Raw genomic sequence first — 21,720 nt, 5'->3', positions numbered from 1 at the left:
CTGCAGTGATTTTTAACTAACCCAGTGACCTCTGCCAGAGAGACAGGCCATGTTTCCACCAATACCTCCAGTTCTGCCTCCTCCACAGTGTGTGTGTGTGTGTGTGTGTGTGTGTGTGTGTGTGTGTGTGTGTGTGTGTGTGTGAGTTTGGTTAGGTGTTCTTTAAAGCGTTCGATTCTTCATCCTCTGTCAGTCCATATCAGCAGTTCTTGAGTCATCTGACAGTTTGCCAAAAAATGTCTGTCTCCATGGCACCCAGGAAATCTTATCAACATTCAAGTTGTTGCTTTCAGGATCGCATACGCTGCAGTCTTTCTGGCCTCCTGGTACCTGGAGACCTCCCTGGGCTATCTAAGTCCAAAAGTTCACCTTTTTCAGTTTAACGGCTTCCTCCACCAGCAGCAAGTTTTTTGGGTTTGGCTACCAGGTACAAAGATGACCTTCTGGCTATAGCCAGACAGTTTGTGCAAAAAGACAAACGGTATCTGTGGCAGTCTGGAAGGCTGTAAGGTATCTATGGCCTACCTGCCTGTCTACCTGTAACCCACGTACCTGCGCGCACTCTGCCAGTGCACTCATTGCACATCACCGGAGTCTTCCACAAGGCTAGACGGACAACATTTCACAATACAAACACGCTAGCTTGACAGCTGTGAGTACTGTAGTTCATTGTTTACTTTAATTATGAAAGTGTTTTCTCTCGTGTGAATGAGACATGAGGTAGTTGGATGCGGTTAGCAATGACAACGATGCGCCGCACTCCTCTCCCTAACGCTCTCTCGTGGTCTAGTCGGGCAGCATGCTTCCATGTGTTTTGGGGGAGTGGCTTTGGAGGGAGGCCTGAAGGGAGGGGCTGGGTTTCCCCATAGTTGCCTACCCCAGCTTTAAGTCTGGAATTGATAAATCAGTACAGAATCTTTCAACATGATTCATTTATATTGTATAAATTATTCTATCATTTATTTTTCAAAGCTCTGTGAGTGTCTCTTTCTGTATGTATTAGTCCTTGTATCACTGGACATGATAGCAGTCCTCTCAGATCTTCATGTTGTTGTACTTGGTGTTTTGTGTAAATTTGTATTCAAACAACAATATAGATATACAGATATAGAACAATTTAGATGATCAAAAGGCCAAAAGGTACCAAGCATCGTAAATACTAGAAACTAATAAGAAACCCCAGTCACAAACAGTGTACAGTGTATCCTCCACACATACATCCTGAAACCAACATCAAACAAACGAATGAATGAATGAAGGACGTAACGCTAAAAAAAACACAGGATTATTGAGGTGCTCTGGACTAAAAGCAGACTATTTGACTCATTCAGTGTTGAAATGTAGCTCACCTTTCAGCAAAATGATAGCCTGCATTTAGAGAGAGCCCTGCATAGCATTAATTTATGCATGCATACTTTTATAGCCTATCATACCTGCGCATTCATGAATACCTCAAAGAAGGAGCGTCATATGCATCAAAGCCCTGGTTTAAATCTTCAAATAGCTCAGAGAATGAAAGGCAAAATGACTATAAAGTAAGCACAGGCATATGCTTGTATGCCTTTTCTTATATTTCCAGGGAACTCTTGACAATGGCGACCTGGCCGCACAGGTTGTTCAAAGATAAATGTGAGGATCACAAGATGCAATCTACAGGTCCATCAGTGAAAACACATATGCTGAGGTTTACTTGCCTCCCTCCTTTCCTCACCCTGTTTGCTCCTGCTGGACCTGCAGCCTAAGGAATATTAAATATGTGAGCCGTCTCGCCTGCAGATGCTCTGCCATTGATTTTGTGTCAATCCCCCAGATCGCAGTAACTTGATGTGGTATCAGCGATGGATAAATGAGACTTCTCCAGATAGGAGCAGAGAGAATGGAAGAAGTTCTCACTCTGAATATCTTCAGGTAAGTAAATATGTATTAGTTGCAATGATGGCAGCATGGTTTCTGTTTGCCTAAGCTTTACTAGGTACTTCTACTCTCTTCTACTATGTTTTCTCTTTAAGACTCCAGAGCCTGATGTTACAAGGTATTTAATACAAGTAATAACACATAGCGTTGGTTACTGTCTCCTCTTCATTTCAGGAAGTGATTAAAAAAGCCTTATAGTATTGAAACCACAGTATTAAGTCTGATGATTAAAGTGCTTTTGAAACCTTTTTTAGCGTTTCACAGTAGAGCCAGCAGGTCCGGGCCACATCCCACTGGGTTTCTTCGGCATAAGTTTTCTTGAAGCAATATTCATCATAACTGATTCAACTCTAATGAGGATTCCAACCCCCTATAGTGCCGAGTGCTTCACCAGAGTCAGCAATGAGCTTAATGCAATTAAGGCCGCACCGTCTCATGGAGCTCCTTCGACTTTGCGAGAGCCTGTTGGTGGAGCAGCTTCTTAAATGTGGACAAAGCCAGATAAGCAGCGTTTGAGTGCTTCCATTGGAGCCCATTTGACTTGTTTATACTTGCCATCAACTTGGTTTATGACGTTTGAATTTACGCTCCAAACGGAGGTGTCAAAAAACAATCATACCACATCAGCAAGCGAACTGTTGCGGCTGCAGTGGTCTTCCTCAGTTTGCCTCTGTGTGTGGGCGAAAGAGAGAGAGAGCTGTCAGCTTATGAAAAACAACCATGAAGCAACATTTGATTTGATTTACAGTGCGTCTCTGCTTGTGCGTATGCAGGGGTTTGATTTTATGAGAAGTAACATATAAACGACAGAGAAACGTAGCGCTGTTATCTGCATTGTGATGCTGCATTGTGATTCACCATAAACCCTGACAGGGGGCTCTGTGTTCTGCCACATCGCTGGCAGCGTTCCAACCTTAATCCTGTCTCGGCACGGGCCCTCCATTCAACAGCTCGACATTGCCACCAAGTGGTAGACATCGCCCATGACCCCACTTTGGTGTGAGGTTAACAGCTCCAGATGCTCGCAGTCAGTGCACCACAAGGGGACAGCATTGCAGATGCAGGTGTCATGGTGGGTTCAAAAAGATGAGCAGACGTCAGATCATAGCAGAGCTTGGCGAAGGTCCCAGTTTTTGATGAGCGGACATCAAATCAATAATCCGTTCATTAGTCTTACAAGAGGAAATCTAGGAGGGGTCTGCTGCTCAAACAAATCAATATTGCATTCAGTTACTCAATGTGAAAAATCCCTTTTTCTCCACCAATAACCTTTTAAGTGTATCTATAGCTTCTAAAATGCCTACCTGCCAATGTCTCTGGCACAAATAGCCCATCAGGGGGATGTGCATTGCAATCTAATTGCACAGGACTATAGACCATCTCATGAGCAGGCAAATTACATCTTTGCGTTTCAACTGTCAGAACCCCCAAATCTTTCCTTTCCATTCCTTGCGATCAAGGTCACAGTGTGAGAGTGCTAACAACAAATGAGGCTATTCCTCTCCTGTCCTCATTACTATGTAATTAGCTGCCGTGCTATTCAACTTCCCTCATTTCAGACTTTTCCGATCAATATCACATAGGCTGCCTGCTAAATGGCTGTGCTGCTAGGAGGGCTTTTCTATAGTTGAATGGGAGGTATCAATCACTGGGCCTAAAAGAGACATTCGATGCTATTGAAACGATGACCACACACACACACACACGTACTTTAAGGCGCAATCGCACAGGCTTTGGAGGAAAAGTGGCAGAGGAGAGATGTGGAGACAGTGATATTTCAAAGAGGATATTATGTTAGAGTGTCAGGTTTACGACACGAGTCCCGCTTCTTTTTGTCTACCCTGTATCGACCGCTATTGAGGCAAAGACACAAATCTGGAAATCTTGACTTGATTGCTTGCAGAGCCATTGCCTAGCATGTCTCCTGTCTGTTTGTGTGGAGTCTGCATCCTCTTCCTTTGCATCTCCTTCCCATGTGGATGGTACTTCCTTGTCTATTTGTCTATAATGGACCCAGTATTTTGGCCGCTACGTGAAATGAATAAATCACAGTTGCATGATCACACGGTTACCATTGAATGCATATATGTGTCTGACCGAGGTCGATAGGCCAAGTTATGAACATATCACCTCTGCAGCTCACCAGCACATTGTTGGACGACACACGAGAGCTTTAGCGGTATCGCAGCACTGGATGAGATATGAGCCGCCTCGAAGGCTGGATATAGCCGGATCGATGTCCTCCCATTGAACGGAACATACAGAGCGGGAGCCAGGCAATCAGAGGCCCAGACTGACTTCATCCCTGATAGTAATTAGATGTGGCACCCACTGCAACGGCTCTTTCGGGGCTGGTTATTAATGTCTATAACAGACAGTCAGAGGACACTGGATCATGGTCATATGGCAGCAGTGTGTGGTGGCAGTTGTAGAATCGATTTCAACATCTGGGATGTGTGTTTTGGGAGGGGATGTGGTTAGAGATGTAGTTGTGTCGCAACTGCTGCGAAACTGCTCCGTTGGAAAGGGTGGAGTAACGAATTGATGAAAACGTGGTTGCATCAATAAGTTACAGTGTGCGCGGGCTACTGTTCTAGTAGTATTCTAATGGACTATTTTCTATTAAATGTGGCAAAACGTTCTGCTGTTAACCAATATTGCAGTTTAAGTGCCACCTAATGAAGGTTATAATTACCTAAGATTTGCCAAGTTTTCCCAACCCAGAGAATAATTCTAAAACATGAAAAATTGCCCACAAAATTGCCAGCTTTTACCTGAGATTACCAGTATTAACCGAAATGCAAGTAAGTACCTGTATTCATAGATCAAAGCAGCTTCTGAAAGCTGAAATTATCTTCTGTGAAAGTGGAAGTGTGGAGAAATCCATGTGAATAAAACTTTTGATCCATAAGAACATAAGTGTCCAATTTCAGAGAGACAAGACAACATATATGAGTGACGCCTGCTGCATTTAATACTGGGGGATCTTCAGGGGACAACAAGGAGTAGCATGACATCAGTCTGAGAGATTCATTCACAGAATGACAACAAACATCTTTCGTCAGGCAGGCAGTGACACAGACGGAACGTAATCTATTTAGCTATATTTATACAGAAAAATAAATATCAGCATCTGAGGAGTCTCATTCAATGACAAAACCAGCACTTAACAATATGGCACTCGAAGTCTGAATTCATCTCTCCACAAGCACAAAGCAACTCCTCTGCCTGGAATTTCAACACTTCATGTTTCCTAAATAAAAAATAACTTGGCGTGCTACATTAACAAATAAAAGAAATCCTCCCGTCTGGCCAGAGAATAGAGCCATGAAGGGAGAAGCATGCAGGATAGAAACAGCAAATTACAACCGGCATCAAAACAGATTCTCAGGGAGACAATATAAGATTTATACACTGCTGTCAAGTGAAAAGGTTTCATTACGCCAGTATTGGTCTTTAGATCGTTTTATTCTTACTGATGCTCTCAGAACAAAAACTGATGGAGAACTCGGTGGCAAGTTAGCCAGCCTCCTGCTTTCATGCAGTCTTTATTGGGGAAACCACGGTCTTCATCTGACAGCAGCATTTCACTGTTAGTGCTACATTCACTGTACTGCAAGAGGATGGATCATCTATCAGTGCACTGGTACAAGACAGTAGTGTATACTGAAAACAACACCACAGCAATAACTACAGGACAGCTACTGATATTCAGGTAAACATGACAAAAAAAAGATACCATTGTTCAAAGTCCATCCTAATTATAACTGTCCACACAGTCATTTCAGCCGTTTCCTTTGTTGGGAAAATGGTTGCTTTTGTCATCGTGCATCAGACGGGCACCACGAATCAACAATATTTCATCTGACATCAAAATTGGTCCTATTATTGGTCCATTGAAAAACAACAAAAAGGACCGTAGCTTTGTTTGGGTGGCAGGTTTACATTCTTGGCATAACAGCACCTCTTTTATGTTCTAAAGAAAAGAAGAAAAAAAAGAAAATAGAGAGACAGTCCAATGTGCCGCAAAGTGCGCTCAAATTATAAACTCGACTGACTTTAACGTTCCACCAAGAAAGTACAATTTTGTGGATTTTTTATTTTTTTTAAATATATTGTTGTTTTTTACAGTAACGCTCTTGGCCAAGACAGAATCAAAATAGAGACATAGAAATGATCCAAAGACATTCCATTCACATCGGTCGTCACATTCCTGTGAGTTAACGGTTGCAGTATGTGCCCACTGTGTGGCAGCATGTAGGTGTCCTGGCTTGTGCTCAGTGCAATGTCTCAGCAGTGTTGAGGGTTGTAGAACTGACATACTGTAGCACATTCTGTGTCTGGCTCCCGTCCGACAGTCGCCGATTTGGCTTCTTGCTCGCCAACCGTGGGAGGGATTCTAAAATAGAGAGACTGTCACTTGCCTGCTCATCAAAATCTCCTTAAGTTCAAGGCCCCTGCAAGAATTGGGACTTTTACGACCCAGTAAGACGGGATTAAATGCTGAAAGAGTCAAAATGAAGATACAGCAGCACTGTGATAGTGGTGTATAATGGCAGTGTCCTGCACGAGGGGCCCAACACTCACTGTGTGTCAGTTGTTGTGCGGATCTGAATAAATTGGTTCGGAAATATGCACCAATTAATATCAACTGAAATAATGATGGGCCTCAAGGTAGAAATTCATATAATATTTGCCTGTGTTAAATATAGTTTTAAGACCTGTATTATTTCAGGTGACACGCCTTTTCTTGAAAACATTTGTGTTTAAACAAATTGCCACAAACTAACTGGTATTTAATGCCTTAGGGACCCGAGACTTGTTTTATTTTTCAGTCTGTCATTTGCCAAATTATGCAGTGACCTTATTAATACATCTAATAAAGAAATAAAGAAATCTTTGATTGATCTCATAATGATATGTAATCTGTGATGCAACGTTATTAGTATACATTGCTCTGTACTTAAAGGTCACTAGCCAAAGAGGTAGGTAGATGACATCAAGGTATTTCCTGTGCTGCTGCACTTTATTGATCATTTTAGCTATTAGATTACAGAGTGTCGTATTTTAAAAGAATAAGTCAACATTTCGGGAAATACGCTTATTTGCTTTTTTCTCTGAGCTTCCATATCTGGAATATTTGGGCTTCACCCCCCCCCCACACACACACACACACACTGTCATTTTAACACTTTACATGTATTGACATTTTTAATATAACATTTTAAAGGTGCTGGTAGGCAGACTTTGTTTCCTGCAGACAGAGTTGAGCTTTCCTCCTGTTCCCAAACGTTATGCTAAGCTAAGCTAACCAGCTGCTGTTTCTAGTGACATATTTATAGTACAGATGTGTATGTGTGTGATGTGAGAGTGAATAAGGGTATTTCCCAAAAGTCAATCTCCTGCTCGGTAATCAAGCAGCTGATGTTAAGTAAAATAAAATGTGACTGATCTATTTGCTCATTCTCTATGCATTCCAGATCTTAACAGTACGCTGACTCCATAATTAGTATTAACTACAAACAATACACAAGAACATTTTACACTATAGGCACATCAACAATGTCAGTAACAATCATAGTTGGAATACAGTGAAAGGTGTGAGAATAGGAAGACGTTTCTTTAGCAGCCTCAGTGAACGTCTCTCTCACCTGGTTATAGGTGGACATCAAACACGCCTTCCTCCAGCGTCTCTATATCCTCTTCAGCAATAACTAATGGAAACAGAGAAGGTTAGGGTATAAGAAAATGAGGAATAGATTGGTAAATCAAATGCCTAAATAATACCCAACGCTAATGAAAATGTGTGGCCTTCATCTGTTTACTATGCCAATTCATTAGTCTTGCAGCGCTGTCTGCCCATCGATCAAGCCGGTTCACGCTGATGGAAAACAAAGCCAGGCAGGGCACCACTTTTGCTAACGTCTGATGAGAACACTGCCTCTATGAGTCATTGGCCTTGCTGTGGTGGGTCAATCACATTTCCATTGCAAATGATCCTCGCTTGCTGGAGAATATCTTCCAAATGTCAGTGCTCCTTATGCCCGGAGGAAGAAAAAAAGCACCCTTCAAAAAGTGCTAAAAATCTATTATCTGAGAGGATAAAAAGAACATTTGATTTTTCTACCAGTGTTTTTCCACATTTAAGGAGAGTTAGAGTGTATACTGTCTTTCCTAAAACTAAAAAATAAACTAAAAATAGAGATAATGAAACTATTTCATGATGCACATTACACAAAAAATACCATTAATCAGTCTTAATGCAAAATTGATCATGAAATTAAAAACCTCATGATTGCAATGGGCAACATCCCCTTTTGTATATATACTGTGTATATACATATTATACTGTGTATATATATATGTATATGTATATTTACATATATATATGTACATAAAACAGAATTTGATCTGTTGATATGACAACCACCTGTGTTCTGCAGGCTGGCTGGGGTGTTGGCAGGTGGAGGGAAGCTGTAGGATCTGGCCTGGAGGGCCGGCGGCGTCTCGTGGCTTATGCTCTTTGTCCTCTTCCGGCACTCGACGGCCAGGCGGCTTCGGCAGGCCTTGTGGCAGTTCACTCCGCAGGCTGCCGCCGGAGCGTTCATGTGGCGGGAGAAGGACAGCGGCAACGAGAGGTGACGGGAGAGGAGGAGAGGGCAGTGGGGTCGGAGGAGAGGGAGGGAGAGTCGCCGAGAGAGGAGGCAAGATGGGAAGAAGAAAGGGGAAGGCCAGGAGCGGGGGGGAGAGAGAGGGAGAGGGTCAGACTGAAGGACGGGTGCAGACAGAAACATCGGGGCGAACGGAAGAGCCAGTGCTGACAGGGAAGAACCTCTACACGGCATGCCCACACACGAACACTGGCACATGCACACGCTGAGGCCGACCGTGCCTGACAACAACTCTGTCAACCAGGGGGAGTCTAAGAGGAGAGGAGCCATGGGTCATTGAGCAAGGCATTATGAAAGCATGAGAGTCAAAGAAGCTACACACACACCCCGTTGTGTAGTTTTGTCATAACTAACATTTCCTCTCTCGTTGACACCACTGCGAAAGATTTTCCACAACATTTAGAGTTACTACAAGGAGCTTTGAACTGTTTTTGGAACAGTCTTAGTTTAATACTAGTAAAAGAAACCGTTAGTGAGAAACGTGGCTATTTCTATATAGCTATTGTTAATGCTTGTAATAGGTGCCAACCTGTCCGATTCAGGGCCCCCCCGGAGGGAAGGGAGGCACGGTAGAACTAGAGCCGACGAGGTAGACGTTAGCAGCCACCTGCTCGGTGTCCATATAACACCCGCCAAAGCTAGAATAAGCCTAAAAATGTCCACAACAAGGGGGGGTTGGGCTTACAGGAATAGTTTGACATTTTGCAAATTACACTTACTTGTTTTCTGTGAGCTACACGAGAAGATCGATTCCACCGTCAAATAAATATCAAGCTATACAACGAGCAGCTGGTAAGCATACTAGCTTAGCATAAAGTCATGGCTCTGCACAGCAGTGTCATATTTAACAGGCAAATGTGAAAGTGTTATTGATTATCTCTCGGTCAGACGGGTCCTTGCAACAGACAGGGTCAAAGACAGGAAGAGGATGAGACTGTGATATAATAGAACAATGGCATTGTGACAACACACCCATCCATAATGAGATGCCTTTCATATATAAGTATAATATCTAAAGTCTACCTCCACAAAACACATTCAACTCCAGACACACACACACATTCAGAGGTGTCAACACACTCAGCTCCTGCATTGTGAAGGGTGATTCATTTTAATTATGTCCCTGCCGCTCTCTCTACCTCCCTGAGTACGGGCTAACAATGGTAATGGGGATGAATGGCGAGGGCTCTCGCTCAGTGACTTCCTCTGGTCTCCTTAATGCACTGGAACAAGCCAGAATACTCCCAGTCAGACTCTGAGACATACACTCAGAGGAGGTGGGAGAGTGTGGTGTTTGGGGGCCATCGTGTGTTTACGCACAAAGTGCTTGTGTTTGCTCTCTTTTCACCTCCCTGCTATTTTTCACTGTTTTTGTCTCCACTGCAGCAATCGTGTCTTTCTTCTGATAACTGAGGTCCTATTAACAGAAACACTCAAAATAGAGACTAAAAACAAAACCCCACTGGATTTAAGCAGAACATATCTTGGTAATAAAGAAATTAGGCGATGATGAAATGAGAATCTGTTGTTTCCAACACAACACTACAAGACCTCAAAGGCCCCAAGGAGCATTAATTGCTCTCGTTGCTATGCAACTGAAATGTTTTTCAAGCTTTTCAATGAGCGTTAGTCAACCTGAGATGAATCTGAGTAATTGGGGAAGGAGTTCATGTTGAGAATAAAAATGGACAAGTGAGATTTGTTATTTGAATTGCTTGTATTTCAAGAGAAGAGTGAGGACGTCGTGAATACAGGACATCCTCCGACACACAATGACTCTGTATACGTACACATGTAGGTCCTCGATGGCTACAGTAATACTCATGTTGAAGAGTCACTAGTTATGTGTAACAGCGTTATGTAATTAAATTACAGAATAAATGTAATTGTAATCCATTACAGTTACTGAAAAATGTTGGTGATTACAAAGAGTAATCAAAGAGTTTACATCCCATTGTATTCTCTGAGGTACAGAGCTTTATCTTTAGAATATACCATTCATGCTGTTGCTTTGCAACACTATCAAGAGCAGGATGGCTTACAGGAGCTGTCTCTGCATGCGTCCAGACAGGCTCCATTTACTTGGCAGTATGCACTAAAATGTTGCCATTAAAGTCAATGCGCGTTGCTCTCAGGAGGAGTCTGTGATCTTTCAGTGCTGGAAATTGAACATTATTTTCCTTCTGAAGTCAGAAAATACTCCAACATTACTGTACAGTGTAAAGCTTGACCAGTGGTAAAAGAGATCTGTCAGCATCAAAATGCTCCATGTCCAACCTGTGGAAACATCTAACTTTATTTCCCTGTTTAAAACATTTGGTAGGAAACTGATCAAATGTAACAAGTTACATTACATCAGTAATCTGCAACCTTTTACATTCATAAAGTAACTTTCCCATCACTACTACCTTTTAATTTCTTCCACTAAATGAGAAACCAATGCTTGTGTAAGCAAATAACTGAAGAAAGGAAGCTGGGACACACACACACACACACACACACACACACACACACACACACACACACACACAGCCTTGTGCTATAAACAACCATTGAAACGAGTGTGTTGACCAATTGACACAGCAATGAAATGCTGCCAGTAAAATGTGTGCCCACTCTAACTTCTCCCATTAATAAAGCTGAGCTGTAGTCAATCACTTCTCGAAAGGCTCCGGCAGATGGAAACTTGCATTAGTTGCATCTTTCATTTGGCATCGTTTCCAAACTTTTTGCCTGACATCTGGGTGGAAACATATGCGGTGCGAGTTATTTAGTGCACCTAACGTCTGCAGATTATCACTACTTACATTTTTAGCATCCCATCCACAGAGGGAAAAGAAGCAAGCTGTTTGAGCGTGTGTGCTTTTAAAGCTAACGAGGAGGAGAAGAGGACCGGAGGTGTTGGTGGTTGCCTGTGTGTATGTGCATCTGTGAAAGGAGCCAGCTTCTCCAAACACTTGTCTACTGGGAGCCGTGAAAGGGTAAATAATAGTGCTTTGTGTGTAGTGTGGTCTCAACTGATGGAGCTAATCCAGCTGTTGGTCAACAGCGCTTTGTGTGTGGTGGACATACAATTTAAAGAGTTTGGTTTATTTGCAATGGTTTCTGTGTTGATGACATTTACTCAGCACTTCAGCTCCATGGATCTTTATCTACAGAGGGCTTGTGTGTGTGTGTGTGTGTGTGTGTGTGTGTGTGTGTGATGGCTGGGAAATCGATGGTGTCAAAAGGAATCGCTAATTCTTTGAAGGCTTCTGGGTGGAACACACACATCTGCGCAGCAGACACGGAGTCCGGTCTAAATGCATTGCTCTCTCACCTTTACACTTGTAGCCTTGCTTGTAGAAGCCCCATATCTGCAACGAGACAGAAAGGAACAAAAGGACAGTCGTGTTAATTAACGTGCGTTTTCATTTCCATGAAGGCAAGAGGAGTGTTCAGATCAGCAGGGTGATGGAGAAATTATACAGAGGGGTTTGAGCTGACAGAAGGTAGATGTTCAAAGTCTGCGATTCTTTTCCAATTCAAATGCTTTTGAAAACAAAAATGGTGTGAACACGATGACGTTTTTATCAAAAATCTTTAGCACTTTGGAAATGATTCTGAATCTGGTGGAAAGCATCTTACTTTTAATGTGGGGATAGGGTATGGAAACCTAACTGTTAGTAAGAAAGCAAAGCTGCAGAGAATAATACATATAGCTGGTAAAATGATTGACAACCCACTGAACCAGACAGAATATGATGCACTAGATTAAACTAGCCAACAGTACATAAAGACATCTACAGCAGTATTACACAACATACGCGTTAATGCAGCAGTAATATTGATCCAGAAACATCATATTAATAGTAAAACACTGACAGGGACATCTTACTGCACAATCAGTACTTTAACTTGAATTATTTCAGTTAATTTTGCTCAAACATATTTTTACTTAAGTAAGGTCTTGAAGGCTGGACTTGTGGTGGAATATATTTCTCATCGTGGTATTAGTACTTTTACTGAAGTATGCCCACTGGTTTTGACACACTAGCTTCATTAGTGGTTGTGCATAGTTTATATGGTTAGTTACAAATGTCACATACTTTATGTCATTGCCAGCTATGAGGCATGCCATAACATGTTACATTCATTTCCTACTTCTCAGACTGTTCATTTCACTACAGTGTCCAGTGTTAACTGCCCAAATTACAACGTTTATATCAGTCTTCGCTTTACAAAGTACATGTTGTGTATGTGCCTTTTTTTATTCATTTTGTCAGCTACTTTCAAATCCACCACCAAGTCTCTCAGTGGTGGTGAACAGTGAACCGAATTAAAAATAACTAATAACTTCCCTAAGGGAAGGAAATGTATCTAAAAACGCGTGCTTTAGGATGTGCTTGGCAGTAAAGAGAAGGTTAGCAGTTAATTGGCTGAAACACGTTAAAACACCCGTATAGCACACATCCTGATATACCCCATTGATGCTGAGGGACCGGGCGAAGGCTGGAGAAAAGAGAAGATGACGAGAGATGTAGGCGAGAGAGAGAGAGAGAGAGTGAGAGAGGAGGTTGGTGGGACAGAGGGGGCGAAAGGGGGGACGAGATCAAGCGGGACACAGGGAGAGCACAGACAGTGGGGGAACAATGACATGAAAGAGCCAAGCTGGAGATCACACACTGCCCTGGCACATCTGAGGAGGCACAAAATATCCTGACCTCTCCTCACACACACACACACACACACACACACACACACACACACACACCCATGCATGCAAACACTCGGCGAGGCACACACACACAAAACAAAGACGCACACGCAGCGGGGAACCCGTGAGCCAGAGGCGCTGCAACAAAGAGAAGTCAGTTAGCAGCAGAACATCTAAACACCGGTATCATCACAGCTTTGCCTTGACCTTTACGGCCTCTGTGGACTGAAAAACACAATGCAGTACAAATAAGAGCTGGAAACACAGAGTTCAGCAAATCTTTGAGGCCTTATTGCAAGCTTTTAGAAAACTACTAACACTCTAGATATGAGTTGGCACTGTGCTACATTTTTTAGTTTTTATATTAAAGATGCACTCTGGAAGATAATTAAGTTCATATTTTTGGAATCTTTTACTGATGTCTCCAGGTATGCTTACAAGCAGTCAATCAAATGAAGGGAACCCTGTTAAGTTAATAACTTGTGTGTTGCTATTATAGCTTCAAAAAGTGCTCTCTATCTCTTCCTACCAGACTTTATGAGTGACCACAATTACATGTCCTTCTGTTCCTGCTTTCCTGAATTCTAAGTCCTTTCCGATAAACAGACACAGCGGGGACAGTTTCCACATGACCTGTGCTAAAATTCACATTAGCATTTGTAGCATTTAGCTCCCACCCTTTTGTAAAGTGATTTCAAATGTGTGAACAGGTGAAGGTTTTGGTAGCTTTCTCAGGCCACAATCAACCATTACATAAGAAAGACAACATGTGCAAAGGTGAACTTCTTTGAAATAACATTATCTACAGTCGATGTAGCATTGTTTTTGTTTTTTGCCATTTTTGGTTCATCAGAATTACATGTTTCTTTCCACATCAGTAGGCTGTTCATTTTGTACTTAACAATATAATAACTAACCACATTTTGTCATGTTCATCTTCAGAATATGCTTTGTGTAAGGGCTGTGTAATGAATTTATAAGTACATTCTTGGGTTTACTTATCTATCGTCAGTTAAATATGGAGCTGGAGCTTAGCTTAGTTTAGCTTAGCGTAAAGACTGGAAAACGGGGGTGAGACAGCCAGCCTGGTTCCGACCAAAGGTCCATTAAATGTGCCTACTAGCGCCTCTCAACCTCACAAATGAATGCATAATATCTTGTTGAGTCTTGTTGTCACCGCTAGCTGTCCCCCCTCCCAACTACTAGTATTTATGCTAAGCTAACTGTCGCCTGGCTGTAGCTTCACATTTGGATAGACATGGGAGTGGTATCGATCTTACCACTCAACTCTCGGCAAGAAAGCAAATAAATGTTTTCCCCCAAAAATATTGAGATTGTGACATTTGAAGACTACGGTTTCATCATCTTGCAAATGATCAAACTGACGAGCTGTGTAACTTGTGATTATAAAGCCAATTAAGTCTGATTGTTTGTGCCGACTGGTTTGAACATCAGAGGTGGAAAATTGTGTTTAGTTGGAAGTTACAGGGACTGGAAAAAGATTTGTTTTTGGCACACCCCTCTCCAAGTGTGGAACCCAAGAGGATGAGGTCAGAGAAACATGCTCATGGAAGCTTTGCTTACACATGTTGGTTTGCAGTATGAACCTACAGTAAATATACCAAATACATAAAAGAAAGCTTTCCATGGAAATTAATGTGTAATATGATCACCTTTAAGAACAGTATATGTGCCTGGTTTTCTTGTTTTATTATGGATTGCTTAGACAGCCAATTTCCCCAGTGACATCGTTTTCAAATCCTCTACTTTTCAGTCGGGTTGAGAAGACGAAACAAGAGATTTTGACAAATGATCCTTATTCTGATTCTTTGAAGCTAAACTGTCTAAAGCTTTGCAGTCTCTCATATAAAAGTGTTCAGACCCTCTGGATGGATGTTGTTTTTTCACATTGGTCAGAGAAGGGCCTGTCTACTATTAAGAATTTCTACGTCACTTTCGTTTAACTTCAGCTGACACTTTAACTCCCTCCTGGTCACTTGTTTCCGCATCTGTAAATTAGAAATTTTGTCAGGCAGTCTCAAACATTCAAACACTTAATTTCACAGTTGGCTGGTCTTTTCCCTCACGCAAACCCTTTTCTCCATTAAAGAAGCACGGATTAAGGATACAGGTGAGGGGATTTCGGATGAGTTATGGGTGACAGGGTTAGATATGATCAAAGCATGTTCTGTCAGCGCTAAACTTTGACTCATTCAGGTTAAAGTCACCCATCAGTTGCACTTTTCGAAGACCAAGCTCAACAGAATCTTTCCCTCTTTCTCTGCTACCTGTGATGAGTGTGAGTCGGGGAGGGGACTGCCCCTGGTCATCTTTATCTTGCCCCAAACTCAAGAGTTTCTGACATTCTCCACTTGTACAGCGACATATACAGCATAGAGCTAATCCCTGACAGTCTCTCTGTGATACTGGACTCTCAGACTGTTTCTGTTCCTCAATCCACTAGAATTTGCGCTTCTCCTGCGCAGTATGTTTGGTTTTGTTTGGCTTTACACTGTATGTCTGTTTGTTCAGTTTTTGTGTTATAAAAAAGGAAGAATTTCATAAACAAAACAAAAATGATGCTCTGAGCCTCCAGCTAAAAAAACTTTCCGTATTCTCCTGAGATGCAAAACCCCCTCACACACTGCGATGTGTCATCTGGATTTGTGCATTTAGCAAAACGCATCTGTGTGCAATTAATTAAGATGTAAGGGCAAAGGGGGCTGCAGGCAGAACAGCATAAGATTATGAAGATCCATGTGAGACACTGGAGGTGAGTGAACTCTGCAGTGTTTACCGGCTTGGCTAGTACAGCGCTTTATCTTTTTTTTCTTCTATTTTTTGAGGCGAGTGTTGAAAAATGGGCTGCGGGAAAATATTGTTTTTGCACAGGAGCCAAGAGGAAAGCACAAAGCAGGCATAAGAGGAAGTGGCTAGTGTATCTACCTCTGCCCCATACACACACACACACACACACACACACATTCAAAGGAAGAAGCATGCTGCCGGGACCCTTATCTTTCCCTGCTCTCTACTCGGAGTTTCCCCTCATGACGGTTTGAAAATACTAGAGCTTCCCCCGGAGAATGTGTGGGTTTGAATGTGTGCTCCTTTGAGTGCTAATGAAATGAATATAATCTATGGCGTGCTTCTCTTTGGAGCGCTCTCTCTCTAGCTTCTCTTTATTTGCATTCAACACAAATGAATGGCATGTCATCTCAGTGTTTGCAGCTCAATATGAGAGCCCTGTTCCTGTTCTCATTACACCCGAGTGCTGACTCACTGTCTGTGTCTAAATAACAGAGAGCTCCTTGGGGGTTTTGGGGGAATGTTAAGGGCCAGAGGGCACACACACACACACAGATGTAACAGTGCCACAGCGGAGAGTTATCATCTCGCCCAATTACCTTCCTCCCATATTTCCCAGAATGCAACTTCAGCAGCGTGTGGCTGCAACTCAAGGAAATTGGCATCGCCCCGACCTGACCGGAGAAACCTCTGAGGGACGGGGCTGCCGCACGTGATTGCCGACACAAATAATAAAGTGCAGATACGGCCACATGTGGAACAGCGGGGTGAGCGTAACTGACCGTTGTCCTCTTTTTACAAAGTATGACATGTGCCGTTGATTGGGTCAATGAAGAAATCGATGCATTCAGAAAAAACAAAAGCTCAATATTTGACCTTGGCAGGAGCCTGAAGGGTTTATAAATAATACAGCTGATTCTGAAACAGCATATAGCTTATATTGTGTAAGTTTGGGGTGACTGCAGTGATAAGTGAGGTAATACTCAAGCACAGAACATGATAACAATAGAGTAGTGGGTGTTTACTCACAAAGCCGGCGCAGTGCTCGCAGAACGTGGGCTTGACGTAGGTGGCCTCCGTAAAAGTGTGGATGAAGCCCATCTTGCAGTTTAGCAGAGAGCTGGCTTTCATGAAGTAGTCTATCATCTCCTCTCTGCTGATCTTCCCGTCTCTGTGTGAGAAAACAAATCCAGGTGAGACTGTGCCGGTTGGTAAACTGCATGGATTTCACAACGGTGAATAAAGCTGGAAAATGCTCACTGGTTCTTGTCCAGTTCACCAAACTTGCTGAGGTATGGGAAGTTGTTCCTGATCGCTTCAAATTCATCCCTGGAGATGTGGCCGTCGCCATCCGAGTCGAAGTTCTTGAAGACCGACTGTGAACATGAGGGTTGTGAAGTTTAGTTTTGGTGTGAATTCTGCTTCAGCGTCACAGGGACCCTGACGTGTGACTCCCCCAGGTTAGATCATTATAGGGTGGAACAGTAAAGGTACTTGTTTTCTTTTCTGTGCTTGGTTTGCCAAATTGTAATGGCTTTGAGGAACCTTACCGCTAGATGCCGCCAAATCCTACCTGGAGGGTCCCGACGATTCCCCAATGTTAATTACATAATATGAATAAATCAAGCATGTCTTTAAACAAGTGTACTTGGTCCACAACCACAGTTCCATCACTCTCTGCTCATTTGATTTCTGCCTCAAAACTATTAACTGGCCAAAAATAAAAAAACAATAGAGAGAAAATGGATCCTAATGTGCATCCATGCATTATAGAAATTGACCACAGAAGGAGTTACAGGGTTTTCAAATGAGCCTCTCTTAGTCATCATGGTCAGAGATTACTAACTATTTAGCCAAAGAGCCAAGAGCACTTTGCAGTTATCATGTCGAGATGTTGGTGGAGGTGTCCCTCGGGCGACAATCAGCACTGAGAGAGGGGAATGTGTCGGGGCTGAGGAACTCACCTCCACCATCTTCTCTATGTGTTTCTTGATGATCGTCGGGTCGGCGTTGGGCTTCACTGACACAGCCCACTCGTCGATCATGGTGGGCTTGGGGTCGGGCGCTGGGGCGGTGCTGGAGTTCTGCTACAACCGATGAGAAACCAAAGACGGCGACATTAGTGTCAGCCCGGGGGGGGGGGGGGGGCAGAGGGGCAGAACCTGTCATCTTACAAAGAAAACACAGCTGCTGTGTAGCCAAGGGTTACAACAGTGGATCAAAGGAGGAGAAATAAATTCTAATGAGCAATAAATTGTGACCGTCCGGTGTGCTGCTCACCGCTGGCTTGCGAGGTTCTCTCTGTAGAGACATCTGGTAGATCTCCTCCTCTGTGTGGTACTGGTCCAGAGACACCTGCACAGAACAGAACATGGGGAGCCGGTGTGACATCTTTTGTCTTTAAATAACCCTCCATATTTGACTTTGTGCGGGTTTGTCACTGTATGTTGAACCGTCATATAAGCCTTGGGGGGTACTCAGTACCACCAGTGATGCCACGTTATACTGACACACCCTGAAGTACACTTCTACATAGCTACAAGAGAAGTTGAAGGAATACTTCAACCTCAAAATGACCATTTGTATCACTTACTCACCTCATGTTAACTTGAATTCTTGAAGAAAAAGTTTTTCTTGCATGCCTCCAGGGGGTGAGTAACTGATATACAAAAGTATTTCTTTAAACCAACTGAGGTAACCAAACCAATATTTTCAGGAGGTGTAAAGTCATTCCTCAATCCTTGAACAAGACGGGGTTTCAAAGTCTCCTCCATATATGACCACCATCACTTGGCCTAAGTACCACACTTAAGACTTGGTCAGAATAATGAAGGGTGTACAATGTGTTTGAAAGCTCTAAAAGCTTGTAAGTGAGCTCAGACTATTTTGTTATGTATCATCAAGAATGAACCTCAAATACATACATATATGAACATAATGTATTTCTTATATGGTCCCCATCAGAAAAGTGTCTAGAACTGTTGTAGAAAGTTTCAATAAGCCTCACATTCATCTTCACCACAAGATCAATACATTTCTGCACAGATTTCAGGTAAAGCAGCGTTGTAGAGGCGTAGTCCAACCGCATGTATCAGTTTCCACACCTCTATATTCGCTAGGTATTTAACACAAATGCCTTCTCACACGCTGACCTGTTCATTATGTGAATTGTTACCTACTTTCACACTAACACAAATATGGCAACAGGTGAGAGAGCAGCATCTATGTTCCGCTCCAGCTAACATGTTGCAGCCGACTGCCGCATGTAATTATCTACTGCATCCATTATTGGCCTCAGTTTCTTTTCTTTTCCTCGGAGGCTATGCACCTGCTATAAATGTGTTTCCTGGGTTTTATTGACTTGGCCTTCTGATTCAGCGGAAGGAAAAATGCATTTCTTCTTGTTTGGCCTTCTGATTCAGCTTACAGTATTTCAAAAGAGAAGGTTAACTGTAACTTTTGCAAAACATCTAGGATGATTTAATACAATCGTTTCCATTTAAAAGGCTGATGAGTATTACTCAAAAAGGAGGGAAGTAGTATTTTAAACCTGAGTGGTTTGCAGGCCTGTGCAGAGATTATTTGTAAAGGATTTATTGACTTTCTTTCCGTCACCTCGCCCTTCGCTCTCCTTCCCTCGGACTCAAGATAAATCATCTCCAATAAGCACTGGCATAAGATAATTGGGTATCGACTCTGTCCAGCAAACTTCCCTGGTGCCTCTCAGCTCCAAAACCTGTCAAGTTGTTTTCTTTAATTTCCACTGGAAAAAAAAAGGTGAGCCAGCTGCAATCTCACACAAACACCTGAGTGATTAATCTCTTGGGACTGTTTAAATACAGACAGCTCCTCAAATTCAGGAAACTCTTATCTGTAGCTGCCAAAACATGTTCACACATTCTCAGGGGTGTAGTGTGATGGGCAAAAACACCACCACAGTTTCAGACAGTAACATCAGTCTCACTCACGGTTCCCAGTTTAAAAGCTCTCATCTAACATAAGTTGTACAGCTGCACACACATGGATAACTCACTCAAAATATGAAAAGGATCATTTTCTTTATGCTAGTGGTATGAATTGTCCCATTATGCCTTTCCCACATAATTTCACTTGGCAACAACCATTTGTGTTACTGGTGGAGGTTTTTATTTCTTCCTGTCGGTGTTTAGTGATTGACAGGGGCGTAATATAAACAAAAAGTGTAACATGAGGAGAGGGAGAGAGTGATGTTTCATCAGCCAAGACATACAATGTAAGTCTATGGAAGGAGATAGGGATTCCTCTGAGGTCCTCTTTTAGGTCATTTTAAAGCCAACGTGCTTTGACAGCAAAAGCCCCGTAATCTTTAATCAGGATGCAGGAACAGACACAAGGTTTCAGTCCAGGTTAACAAAAAGTTCAATAAAGAGATGCTTCGGGGGGGGGTGACTCTTTGTCCTGGATAAAAGTCTAATTCTAAAAAAAGTGGGACTTAGCAACCAGATAACAGAGTTACAGGAGTCAAGTAAATGCATAGTCCTCTCTGTAAATCTGAATGTTTTTTTACTTCAAGGGTGGGTCCATTATTTTTTGTGTTTTTAAGGTTTTTATATCATTCTGTAGCTTCACAGTAGGGTCCCTCATATATTCAAATACGAATATTTAAATTTGACATATGTTTTAGCATCACAATTGTCCGAAGCCCCTCTAAAAACGTTTTGGCACGTGACCTCATGATGACGTTGGTACATATTATAAATGCATATCCTTATCCATAGTCAGTGCATTACCTACAGCAACTTAAATGGTGGTTGGCACGCTCCCAGTTTGGAGAAACAGATTATCAAAAACTGAAGCTTAGCAATGAACTGTTGTGGACGTTAGTTCGGATCCGATAGTCACACAGTAACACAAACAAGCTAACCGCAACTCTGTGTTAGAGGTAAATGTATTGTTTTTGTCAATGGAGAGAAGAGAGCAAAGATAACAGCTTCAGTTTCATCCTTCTCAAAGTTTTTCCTCCTACTTCACTGCTGTCTGGGTAGTTAATGAATGCTTTCATATTCTGCACTTCATGAGGAGTAAGAGACTCGCAGCACCAAGATACAAGCTGTTCTACGGGGGCACGTCTTTCATTCAGGCCAGATGTCCCGGATGCTGCACTTACACATTCTGTCCACTCTTTGCACTCACCGTAAGCAGGTTGAGCAGGTCTGTGTTGGCGTCGACGTGAGGCGGTGTGATCTGGATCAGCGCCAGCTCTTGAAGGATGGCGTACAGCTGTTGGGTCTTCGCCAGGTTGACCCTTGTTTTCTCTTTGTCGGCCCAGTCCGGCAGTGCCACGTGCACGGCTATCAGGTCTTTCAGGTGCACGCCGAGGATGGGGAATCGGAAGCCCGAGCACTCGGAGAAGCGCTTGCGGTATTGACTGTAGTTCCCACACGACGTCACCAGTTCAATTAGGTTGTTGAAAACCTGCAGGTTGAGTGAAAGCATGGGGATGGAATTTTAGTGTGGACGAAATGGAGGGATAAGATGATAGTTGGCAGAAAGCAGAAAGCATGACTCAAGAGAGATTTGTTTATAGAAATCAAAAACATTCTGGAAAACTTTTGCTCCAGATGGACTTACATAACGGACGAGACTGTAACT

The 21,720-nt window shown here is 42.7% G+C and overlaps 1 protein-coding gene across 2 annotated transcripts in view; it reads right to left on the bottom strand.

The window, feature by feature from the left end:
* Nucleotides 1-4,864: 4,864 nt before the first annotated feature.
* LOC306714402 (RAS guanyl-releasing protein 2-like) overlaps nt 4,865-21,720 on the bottom strand; it is a 34,338-nt gene continuing 17,482 nt past the window's right edge. Inside the window, exons 9-17 of one of the 2 annotated variants that reach the window (XM_079184427.1) lie at nt 21,262-21,543; nt 18,370-18,444; nt 18,054-18,176; nt 17,350-17,465; nt 17,119-17,260; nt 11,905-11,941; nt 8,345-8,503; nt 7,566-7,628; nt 4,865-6,313 (exon numbers count right to left, since the gene is read on the bottom strand). In XM_079184427.1, coding sequence (XP_079040553.1) covers nt 7,570-7,628; nt 8,345-8,503; nt 11,905-11,941; nt 17,119-17,260; nt 17,350-17,465; nt 18,054-18,176; nt 18,370-18,444; nt 21,262-21,543 — 993 coding nt within the window. In that variant the 3' untranslated portion in view covers nt 4,865-6,313; nt 7,566-7,569. The remainder of the gene's footprint in view (nt 6,314-7,565; nt 7,629-8,344; nt 8,504-11,904; nt 11,942-17,118; nt 17,261-17,349; nt 17,466-18,053; nt 18,177-18,369; nt 18,445-21,261; nt 21,544-21,720) is intronic. The other variant, XM_079184428.1, reaches the window with a different exon arrangement.

This window comes from Pholis gunnellus (assembly GCF_910591455.1).
Source record: "Pholis gunnellus genome assembly, chromosome: 23".
In the NCBI taxonomy this organism is placed as follows: domain Eukaryota; kingdom Metazoa; phylum Chordata; class Actinopteri; order Perciformes; family Pholidae; genus Pholis; species Pholis gunnellus.
Note: the sequence above shows the minus strand (reverse complement) of the source record. Positions and strands in the feature narration are given on the sequence as shown.